The sequence below is a fragment of the Anomalospiza imberbis genome, chromosome 9, assembly GCF_031753505.1.
Source record: "Anomalospiza imberbis isolate Cuckoo-Finch-1a 21T00152 chromosome 9, ASM3175350v1, whole genome shotgun sequence".
Taxonomy (NCBI): domain Eukaryota; kingdom Metazoa; phylum Chordata; class Aves; order Passeriformes; family Viduidae; genus Anomalospiza; species Anomalospiza imberbis.
In genome coordinates this window covers 689,412-701,425 of record NC_089689.1, presented here as the reverse complement: position 1 = coordinate 701,425, position 12,014 = coordinate 689,412, and the positions used below count along the sequence as shown (strand labels likewise).

The 12,014-nt window shown below is 42.8% G+C and overlaps 1 protein-coding gene across 5 annotated transcripts in view; it reads right to left on the bottom strand.

Moving 5' to 3' along the window:
• The window catches only part of ATF6 (activating transcription factor 6), a 76,263-nt gene that overhangs the window by 32,622 nt on the left and 31,627 nt on the right, over window positions 1–12,014 (bottom strand). For 2 of the 5 annotated variants that reach the window (XM_068199202.1, XM_068199198.1), the window contains exon 14: window positions 10,791–10,905. In XM_068199202.1, the coding sequence (XP_068055303.1) occupies window positions 10,791–10,905 (115 nt within the window). Of the gene's footprint in view, window positions 1–8,180; window positions 9,007–10,790; window positions 10,906–12,014 lie in introns of those variants that run through there. The other 3 variants (XM_068199201.1, XM_068199200.1, XM_068199199.1) reach the window with 3 other exon arrangements.

Sequence of the window (12,014 nt, the reverse complement as noted above, 5' to 3'; positions counted from 1 at the left end):
CACTACTTGCCAGCTCTCCACCACATTTAGAACATAACAGCTCAAGCAAATAAAAGCCTTTCATCTCCCCACTCAGGGTGAGATCAATTTTTTCCAGCTTCAGCTGTCCCACAGACTTGTCTGGGCTCCTTTTAAAACCTACAGAAGGAAAGGCACCTCTGGAAGGAAATCCAGTCCATGCAATGGTAGGTGTTTGCAATAGGTGGGGAAAATTGAGAAGAGCTTTTCTGCCTCCATTTAGCAGAGAAGGAGCCTTGAGTGGTGCTTGAGAATTTGTGGTGCCTGGTAGTCCATAAAGTAGCAACAGCAATCTGTGGAATTATTTAAGAAAGAAAGCCAGATGCAAAAAAAAAAAAAAGAAAAACAGAGAGGAACACTGAAAATTAAGCAAACCTAAGCCTTTATCAGTGCACCTCTCACTTGACATGTGCCAGCAGCATCTAGAACTACATTAAAGGCTTCTGCCTTCAACTGTTCTAATTAAGTACATTTTGCTAGTGGAAGAAGAAGTCTTGAGTTAATTTGAACATTTTCTACAAACATCCTGCAAAGCATGATGCAACCATATCAGAGAACCACAGAAGCTCTGTTTTCATAAATGTGGGTTTTAAAAATGAAATGCCCCATTGACAATATTTCACCAAGCCACTGGAGTTTCCAGCTTTTTTATTTCAAAACACAGGGGACTTTCAGGTCAAAGAAAGCTCTACCAGAAATCTAACCACGGAATAAAGATGTGAGGAATGATGCCTGAAAGGTTTTAGATGAGTACATGCATCAGTGTTCTCTTAGTCACTGGGGGTACAAATACTATGGCAAAATAATTAATTTCACTACATGGATAGCATCAATTGCATGGGCACTTTTATAATCCCCTAAATTATGCTTCCATATGAATCCTCCCCTCTTTTCTTACTACTGTACTGGTTTCAATTCTGCACAAAACAACTGAACATCTTGGACTCAGGATGACTTCTGCAAAATATCAGAGGTGCTGAGCACCCTGAAGGCACCAATCCAAATCTTCTCTTCTAGCTGGAGGGCAACTCAGCTTGCCATTAACCAGTTGAACATGTGTAGTCACTGCTCTCTTCATTACCTAAGCTCATCAACAAAAATACTTTATCAGGCTCTTAATGTGCAGGACTACAGCAGAGCAGGAGCCTGAGGCTACTTCCTCCTGCTGGATGTGCTCCCTTTCACTTCCATCCCCTCCTGCCCTCTGAACCTCTCATGGCTCTGCAGAGCTACACCTGACCCACACAAAGGCAGTGTGAACTCCAGGCAGTCCCCAGGCTGCAGATCATCTCCCCCTGTCCCTCTGATCCCACACAGATCTGTTTGTAAGCACACCAAGAGCACACACAGCCCCATAACAACTGCACATGCCATTACTGGGAGGGAAACCCGGACCAGGAGCACAGTAACACATCCTCTGATGGGCCAGATGCAACGCTGTAACTTCCTACAAGCCCAGGCAGCTGCACCAAGGCTTTATCAGGGCATTTTCAATCAGAAAAAGCACTGCAAGCAGCTAGAGGTGATTTGTAACAGAACTGGACAGAAGGTGCCACAGCTGAGGTACAGGGTTCTGGTTTTTGTGCACATTGGTCTCGTTCCAAGATGCCTGTTTCCTAGGAGAATTAAGGTACTGGAAGTGACTTTTATAAGCAAACAGGTAAATTGTCAAGTCAACAATCAAGATTTGGAGAGACTAAGTCATAAGGGTATCAATTTTGATTCACGTGAAGAGGTTCTACTCTGCTGGACAGTGCTGGTTAGAACTGCCAGGAGAGCAGAGGAGGGATGGAGTGCTGTAGGGAATTAAACAGTCATTATTTGAAAACTTACAGGACGCCAGGTTCTACTCTCTGGCCTATCCTGCACTCTTTACTGGCACATCTGTGCATGACAATGAGACTACGGGACAGAAATGCTGTTTGCATGCACTTCTTAACATCCTTTTGACAAGTGCCATGCTGTGGGCAATATCCTCCTCCTGGACTCCCATACCAAGCCAATACCAACCAACTCTACCCTGAAATGGAAATACCTTGTCAAAACATTGCCATTGCTGGCTTCACACCCTTTTTTCAGCATTTGTAGTACCACACCTGTGTTAAGCCTTAGCCTAAAGTTTCCTTCTGGTTGTGTAAATGTAGTTCTTTACACTTTCTTTTATTCTCCTAGAGCTGCAATTACCTGATTTTGCCAAAATTTCACACCAAGCAAACCGCTGCATCTGTTTCTTTTCTCCAAATGACAGCATGTTCGTGTCTAATTTCATTTTTGTACACATTCCTCTATGTTGGCACTTCGGAAACTGAGTGGGAAGAAGGAAGTAGGAAAGGAAACTTCATGCCTGGATTCTATGCAGCACCTCTGCTGCCTGCTGGAGAGTTAAGGCTTACAGCTGGTTAGCAAATGCCAAACATATGGACCAGCAAAAGTAAAGAGAAAGCCACAGTGTTACTTCCCTGATGTTAAGGAGATGCCCTTCTGGAGATGCTGGTCCCAGATCACCTGAGACAGCAGATTAGCTTCTTTTCAGCCACCTTTTCCTGGAGACACCTACCCACTGATTATCTACTGAGTTCCTGATGAAAAACTGCAGGTCTGAGTGCTCAGGACTGTTCTTAGAGAGGAGAAGAGCTCCACGCTGAGCTCTTCTAGAGCTTCCTAGAAAGGAGATTAAACAAGGGCTTCCCAGATGCTAACAAGTGACTCAACCTAAGCATCTCCACATTGAGGAACAGCTTGGGAATGTGTACTTCTAGAGTCTCTAGAGTCTAGAGTCTCATTGTTTAACACACAGGAGCCTGGCAGGACTCAGATCCTGAGAGGAAGGCCTGTGCACCTTCCCACACAGCACGACCTCTCTGAGCACAGCTCAGACCACTTTCCTCGTACTGGATATAATCCTCTTTGAGACAGCTGACACTTCCAACCTTGTTTTGGATAGTCACAAAACCAAGGAACAATAACAATCACTTGTGCAATACTTGGTGGCCCTCTGCCAAGCAGCTCCAAGGGCAGTGGCCCATGGCATTTAGCAGGCAGGCCACTCCTCCACAGCATCCTCATGCTGCAACACACTGCTCGAGCTGCGCACACGTGCCTCCTGCACAGCTTTGCCTTCTCTCCATGAAAAACACTTTCAAGTGCCAGAATTATTCACAGGCACATTTTAACGTTTGCAATCAAAACACAAAGAGGATTTCCTGAACAGTGGTTTCCAGTGTGAAGGATCTCTTAGCTTAGCCCACAGCATTCTGAATTCTTAACCACTAACTCAAAGCATGACAGTCTCTATCAAATGTGCTGGCAAAACTGGAGTTTATCCAACTGCAGGGTGAGGAACAAGCTGTGCCAGGCATGCGGCAAAATGATCTCGTCTCACACCTATCGCCATTGCAGTAGATAGACCACAAACAACTAGGAGACCTAGAAGTTGAAAACAAGCCTTATGCTCCACTTTCAAGCAGTTTCAAAGCCAGTTTAAAGATAAAAATGTACAGCAAATTCTATCACACTTCTTGTCCTAGGAGTGTCAGCTATTTAAAAATAAAATCTGGAAGCTGCAAGAGTTCTGTTCGGTCCAGTGGGAGGTGATGATAATCTGCACACACTCATTAACAGCACCTGGGCTCTTACTTCATAAAATAAGCTTTGTGTGCTGTCCAGCTAAAAATCTTGCAAAAGGATTAATTCCACCTGGAAGCAAATAACTTCATCTGACCAGAATTAACTTTAAATGTGTGCCTATGATTTTAAATCATGGTCTCAAATGTAATACTGTAATGATTAATATTCGCTCAAAGTTAGGACACTAATGAAACCAAACCCAACTCTATTGTGCGTGCTTTACTTTCGTACAGACTCTAGAGTGTCAGATATAAAAACAGGAAATGAACGGAAAAATGTCACTAGGCCAAAGCTGTGCGAGTGTGAAGTTCAACCAAAAAAGCAAGCATGGGTACTTTAAAGTGCTCTCTGCAAGTACTGTCATTCAAGGCAAACGAAGTATCATGAAGACCATTTTTTCAAGCACTTCATTCCTACCAGATTCAAGTCAGTGTCTTATTGGCTACTGCAGTTGCAGAGGTGAAGGTATCATTTATGTCTCTGTACAGTTAGGGCTCAGTCAGCATCGATCCCGTAATTAAATACCGCTACAGATCATAAGCAAGAGCCCATCATTCCCTTCTGGGAACTGTTCAGAATAATCTGAGTAAAATTTTCTTTAATGAATATCATGCTATCACTTAAGAAAGATGTACTATTATCTGGCATAAGTAAAGTATTATTAATGTATTATTGAACTTGGGTTATTTCCTGAAGGAAGGAAACCGTTTCAGAGCTCCATATTTCACCAGCTGCTCTGATTGAACATAAATTTATTGTCTGTGGATAAACTTGTGCTCCTGCTCACTTTGTTGGTAGCAATTGTCTGTGCTGTATTCTTATTAGTGCTGTTTTGTACTCTCATTAAGTGAGATACTGCTGTCATTCCTTTACTGAGACAATTCCCACTGTATAATCACATCTTCCTCCCACGCTTCTCAATTATACTTCTCTAGCTTATGTCCACACCAATTTCATAAGCACTGGGTCTTTTGCAGAGGTTTTCCAAACCCAACAATCTTCCTTTCCTTCTTGCCCACAGCTCTTTGTCTTTCAAGCATGCAGCACATTTTAAATACTTGTATGCTATTACTGGTCATGTCTTCCTGCAACCGCTTTGGGTTCTGGAGACATTTCTTGCAGCATGTTTTATTTTCACTATAATTATCTGCAGTGTATGTTGTCCTTCCAAACACTAGGTTAAAAATAACAAAGTATTAGTTAGATCTGGGACGTGTAAAGAAATTCAGTGACGGCATTAATATGATTCATGAAGTTCCAGCAACCATGGAGTAGACAAACGAATCAAGACTATACACACAAAATCCAAGAGGAGCTTTTGCTTCATGCCAGACATATTCGAGTTGACTTTCCTGCCTCTGCTTATACATCTGTCCTCAACACCACATCAATTCTCGACTTTATTTAGAGGACAGTGGGGTTCAAAGGGACTCAAGGAGATAAAAATCAGAGTGACTAAGACTTTGCTTCCAAAATGCCTTGGGACAGATTCCCAAGTAGGAGCAGCTCTCCAAGCAGGAGCTAAGAACAGAACAAAGAAACAAAACCCCACTTGCTGGGACAGGCATTACTTCCCTTCTCAGAAACACCATTCTGCAATGCTGTTCTGGTCCCTCCTACCCCCTGTTTGCACCTGGCTGAGCCAGGAGGCTGCAGGAGATGCTGCACTGCAGCTGCCACTCGTGGCTGCTCCTCTCTGGATTCCACCCCCACACATCTGGGATGTCTCACTGCTTGCTCCTTCTCTTCCCCCTCCTCTCGGGCTGCTTGTTCTCCACAGCACACACACAGCTCTTTGCTGCTTCGCCCCCCAAAGGATGTTCTCAGTGACAAATGATTACATAGTCAGGTTTTCTGGAAAATAGGAGAAGGTGCTGATAGAAACACTTTTTAAAGAACTGCTGGCTTTTAGCTGCAAATGTAAATTAACTTCTTTTGAGCATCTTTTTACCTAACTTGCAGCCGTGCTGTTTGCATACATAAGTATTTTGAGAATCCCAGGACAGAAGTGAGGCCATTTGTCTTCTATAGACCAACATAAAATTTTAGTCTTCATTTTAGATTATTAGATTTCTCTCTGGAGGTTTTTAGACTAAGTTCTAAGATGCTACAAAAGCAACATCTTCCCCAGCTGAGTAACAGAAAGAGCACAGAGAAACCTTCCCCCCACCACCTCTCCGTCCCTTTGAAAGTCACCTCTACCTCCTCCCCACCTACCTGAAATATTCCATATCAAGCAAGACAGTTCAAGAAACACCAGAAAGAAAGCTTGCTTCAGTGTTTTCATATGGACACCAGGGATTCGGAAGGAGAAAATTCCCTGACACAGAAAGAATCCAAAGTCTGGCCAGAAAAGAGGGAATTTGTGACAAAGAATCCAACAGGCCAGACTTTATTTTCACTATCGACAATTCGATGGAAACAGGAGGTTTTCATAATGGATTTTCAAATCTGACAGTCAAATACAGCTGTAGTTTGACAGAGGCTGACTCACTAAGCTTCAGGGCATGCTGAAGCACAATCACACATACTGTTTGCTTCCTCAAATTCTCCCAGAGAGGCAAGAATTGGCCTCACAGAGAAGAGAGGCTAAAGGTGACCTCTGCTTTGAAAAGGACAGACAATTTTATCATGGATACTACGCCCTAAGCCTCAGTTCGTTTACCACATATTATTCTCAGTATATTTATAAAATATAGGACAAGATCTAAAAATCCTACTATCCTGGGATAAAGTAACCTTTTTCCTCTGAACAGCTACTAAGGTCGGGCTCCACAGGAAAAAGGGCAGTTTGTAAAATCTTTCAAAAATGTGCATGTTAACTTGCAGCAGTTGCAAATCCATAGGACTGAAACATCCAGAATAGCTGCCCTATCTCTAGGGCCAGCAGGACTATGTGGGTCTAATCAATTCATCTGAATGAAACACCAAATTACACATCCCAATTTGCAGAAATCCCTCAAAAAAATCAACAGCGGAAAACCCGACGTTCAGTAAAAACCACCCAATGTCAAGTGCAACAAGTAGGAGGAAAATATATGTTAGGACTGAATTTCTGGCTGTGAAACATCATCTGAGGCCAACTTCTTCCAAAAGCAGTTTTCCCTACAGGATGTCGATGGCATCAGGAGTGCAGTGAGCTGGAACCTGCCTCATGCTCTCTGATACATTCAAATTATTGTTGCCAGCTGTGTGTGCAGCACAGCAAACTGCTGCTGCACAAGCATGTCAACACCAGGCTTTAAAATCTTTTACTTCCTGAAAGTAACGGATCATCCCAAATACAATTATATCATCTCAAATACAATTAGCACAGCACAGGCTTATTACCAACAGAAGCACATCACAACCTAGACATTTTTATTCCTAGCAAACAAAGAAAGAACAAAAGTTCTGATTGAAATTTGGCTTAATCATTTCAGCAAAAACTTGTTTGCAGAACTTGAAAAGCTGTTAAATACTTACTGCAGATGTTGGCTCATAGGACCAGAAATTTACTTTCATAATAAGAGGTTTCCCTGAAGCTCTATGGTTTATGGCACTGAAGCAGAAATTTATAAAGCAAATTCCTGGTCTTACAGAAGTTGGTAAAGGCTTTGGCATTGATTTCCACAGGGCCAGCATCACTTTTGCTCTAAGAAACAGAAACCATTCAATATCTACTTTTTACTACATTCTACTGTAGCATACTCCATATACACTGCAATAAATACAAATGGCAAACTTTGATATTAGGAGATATTTCTGCTTTGAAATAGAGAAAGTAGTGAAAGGAAATGCCAGAAGTCCTCCGAATTTCCCAAGTGAATGAAACTTTAAACTGTGTTTTCCTTAAGAACAGTAATTACATTCTTACCCTAAAAAATGTCACTGTCCTTAAATAAGCCTGCAGAGATGTCATCCAAAGGGTCACTGAGTGAACCTTCCAGGATGGAGAAATCTGCTGCTTAATCACTCCAAGTTGTGGGGACTCTGATCCTAACCGCACAAGGGTGGAATGATCTGAAGCAGCATTTACAGGCCAAAGTAAATTGGGTGGGATTTGTTTTCTCCAGTGATTTACTTAATTACTTTTCAAATTAAGCTAGCTATTCAGGTAATCCTAGGAACAATCACAAGGCCTGAGTACTCTGTGGCAAACCAGACGTGAGCTCTGACAGAGAGGTGTGCGGGTGCCAGGCTCACAGAGAGCCAGCCCTGTGCCTCCTCCCTGCTGACAGAGCACCTCAGATCCACCAGCTGGGGTTTCGTATCCACACTCCACTGGGCTTTTAGGACACATCAAGCAGATGTGCCACAGACATTACACAGCAGAAATCAAGGGGGTTGGCAGAGCAGCAGACTCTTCTTGTTTAAAATGACATTACAGATTCCCCTGATAATAGCAACAAATTAATTTCTTTAGACCCAGAGCAAAAGCCCTGCTTCTTCTATGGACTCAGCTGATCCAAATGCTACTTTATTTTCCTCCCTCCTCCTTAAAAAGGAAAAAAACCCCACATAAACCTCAACTGTAAATACGCAGACTGCAAGCCTTCCAAGACAAGGAAAGAAAATAAAATCAATGAGATCACGGGAATCTCAGTCTTACAGGCAGCAAGCATCACCAGAAGAACATGCAGTGTGCAAGAGCTTTGCTTCCCAACTCTGCACTTCCAGAAGTCTTGGCTGAGTCCTACCACGTAAGAGGCAGGGGTAGCCCTAGCAAATCCCATTTTCTGGAAAATTCAAGGAACTCAGGGCACAGCTCCTGCAGTGCAAGTCAGAACACACAAAAAATGTTCAATTTTAATCACATGCATCCAGGAGAAATGCTAGGGTTTGTGAGGCTGCAGAGCAGGAAATGGGGACAGAGGATCAAGGGACATCAGGCGGAAGGGAACTCCTGAGATCCACAGTTCCACCTTCCACTTGGAGCACTTCAACCAGAACCACCCACTCCCTGCAACTTTTAACTACATGATTCTTGTTCTGTTTTTTATGTTACAGGGCTATAACAGCTTATTAAGTATGTGGGAGTGATTGCATGGCAAACAGCAAGAGAGGAGAACAAAACATTTCGTCTCCAGGCCTTGGCTCCTCACTTGGACAAGAGCAAACAACACAAGTGAACTGTGGGAGAGCACTGGGGAGGAATCAGTCCCCTTGCAGCTCCTAATCAGTAGGGAAAAGGAGCTGTGGTCCAGAGAAAATGAAGTCAGCAATCCCCAGGAGGAAGTGAAAGGGCACCTCCCAGGCTGGGGCCCTGCTGATGGCACCCCTCTGCTGTGCAGGAGTCCTTTCTTCTGAATTCACAAAAGAATCTAAGCAAGTAATTGAAAAATGCCTCAGGGCAGAGCTTGCTGCTAGATCAGGTTTGCCCTGTTAAAACAATAAATGAGGTAATGCATGAAACTGCCTTCTCTTTGAGGACACTTCATTCATAAAACAGAAATACCAAAAGCTTTGCAACCAAATAAACTTCATAGATGGGTTTAAAAGGCCCAGGCACCTCTCCCTGCAAGAGAGCAGAGCAAGCTGCAGGGATTCTGTGGCACAAGGCACACTTGTTTCCAAAGACAGCTCTGTGACTTGAAATGAGAGCTGACAACTTCCAGGTGATTAACCCAGCAGTGTAAACAGGACCTATGGACATGTTCATGCATTCAGGTGGGCTGGAGTAATGGCACCAAGTGCAGAACTCTACAAACACTGCTCTGCTTTGTATTCAGAGTTTCCAGGAAAACTTTTATTCTCTGCTCCCTTCTCCTCATCCTCAGGATATGTGGAGCCTGGTGCTGGCTATATTTGTGTTGCTAGCTGAAAGAACAGCAGAACATGCCAAGCATTTAATAACAAAATTCCAGCCTTGTGACACAACCCGTAATCCCAAGACTGGAAACTAATCTCATATTTCTACTCAGCATAAAACCTTAATATTAAGAAGAGCACTGCTGTTTTTATTTTGCCTGAACCTTTTCTACAGACGTGCATCTCACAAATTAAGGAACTTGCTGTGTACCAGGTGGAACAGGGCTGTATTACCTATGTACCTATGGCATCTATAGACTGGTAGTTATGACAACACAGGAACTGCTTAAACTCACTGTGCTGATGTGTGTGCTCTTACACAGAACTGGTTTTAGCTGGGTGAGATGCTGTTGTGGCCACTACTGGTGCCCCACTACGTCGGGACCCCTCTCGGGACACTCCTATGAAGAGGAAACAAACGGCGCTTTGCAGGGTCCTGGGAGGATCACAGCTGGGTGTGAACATGCACAGAACAATTCTCATCTAACACCCCGACTGCAAAAAGGCAGGGCAGGAGGCTCAGCAAGGCCCAGGGTCAACCAAATGTGCATTATAGACACGAATCTAATGGTTCATCAAGACCTCTGCAAAAGGGAGGGAAGAAATTCCTCCAACTCCAGGTTAGTGTTTCAACCACTGTCTGCCTTGATCATTTCTCCCACCAGATCCCAACCAACTTCTCACTGCTGCAGCTGTCCTGGCTTCAACACTAGTCATGCTTGCAGTGCAGAAAGTGCCATCAGACACCTAAAATTCCATTTTATAACAGCTTTTGCCATCACTAACTGTGCTGCAGATGTGAGGCTGTGCCTGACAAAGCTGCAGCACAAGTCTCTGCTGTATCTCAGCACAGATAGCAGACCTGCTCATCTGTGTCAACTTACAAGTCACAAAACAGCAGAAAAATTGTGGCCCTGCACACAGTCCTGTACAGTTGCAATATGTGACACACAAAACTGCAAATGCAAGAGTTTTAGGAGAAGATAGAAACTGTATTGTGCTAACAGTAATAATTTATGCAGAGGGTATATTTGTTCCTGTACCCAGCAGCACAGAAGGTTTGTACCCCTATTAAGGAGTTCTAACGTGTGTTTAACCACAGGGTTCATGCAATTTTGGGCTGTCTTGCCCTGGCCTACAATGTCTCCTGCAAAGCTCTTTCCATTCCCAGTGTGATGGGCATGTTTCACAAAGACCATGATCTGGCCATGTTACTTGTAAAGGACACAAGAGAAGCATCACTTCAGAAGAAATAAATTTACCTTCAATCTTGACTAAGCCATCTTTGGTATCTCTGCTAGAAGCAGTCTTAGGGACATGTGTAAAAGGCCAGTATCAGCCCCTGCTACACTTACTCTGCGGAATGACACCACATAGAATGTATCTTCCCTTCGGTGAATTGCTTCAAAGAAGTCTTGATAGCTCCTTGGAGAGGCATAGTACACTTGCAGCTCATTCCCTGAGTTCCTGCTGAAATAAAGAAGGGCAAAGTAATTATTTTAGACAAGACAGTTCATTTCAGTGAGACAATGACTTTGAACACCTGCTTTTTAAAGGAACTGCAGCTCTTCATCCACTGAGAGAAGCTTGAGGAACACAGAACACAGGTGTAGACAATGAAACTACTCAGTACTTTTTGGAAGTTCAAGGTGCTTCAAAGGTCTTATTGTGACAAAGTTTTCCATATTTGTTTTTGTTCATGCTTCTGAGGCCAGCAAAAACCTGTTTGCTAGCTCAACAGGAAAAAAAAGTTTCAACCTAAAGTGTCTGAAAAATTGTGATGACTTCTGAAAATAAATTTAAGGATAAAATGTCATTCTGAAATAAAATATCAAACTATTTAGTAATGAAATAATTTTCTTTTACTGCTAAGAATTCAAACCACTGAAACTGAAAGAAGTACGAAGTTAAGCATAAATAGAGCTTTTAATTTGTCATTTGTCAAATGACAAATTCACCTTCTTTCTCACCCACCTTTCTTTTCTTTTTTTTTCTGTTGTATCCTCTGGTCAACTCAAACATTTTCCCCCTGGTCAACTCCAAGGTTTGCTCTTGATTTCAATTTAGACAGATGAGCAAAAATAAAATATTCACATAATTCTGGCTCATCTTTTCCACGGTTCTCATCTTACACATATGAAACACAAGGAAAAGATGCTCTAAACCACTCTAAGCCAAAACACTGGCAAGTCCTACAATCATGGTACTTATCCACTGTTTATCTTGGAAAGGTGAGAAATTCCTAGCATATACTGCTATCATTTATACTTCCCCAATTCCATTCCAAAAGAACTTACTTCATCACACTGGAAAGCTGTACTCAGGGAAACCATTAGCTGGACCTTCAACCTGTCATTTTAATTTCCTCCACTCCAATAGCACAGTCTAATAGCACTGTGTGTTTGTGGCAAGGACACTGACCGGTCATCCCTCCCCTCCCAGTTTGTCTTCTGCTGACCCAGGTTTTGAACTAAGGGGGCTAATTTAGATGATTTTAGTATGTTTCTAAAATATAATAAGGCACAAATCTATCATCAAGAGATTTTCTCAAGCAGCAGTAATAGTAGGCTGTCACCATC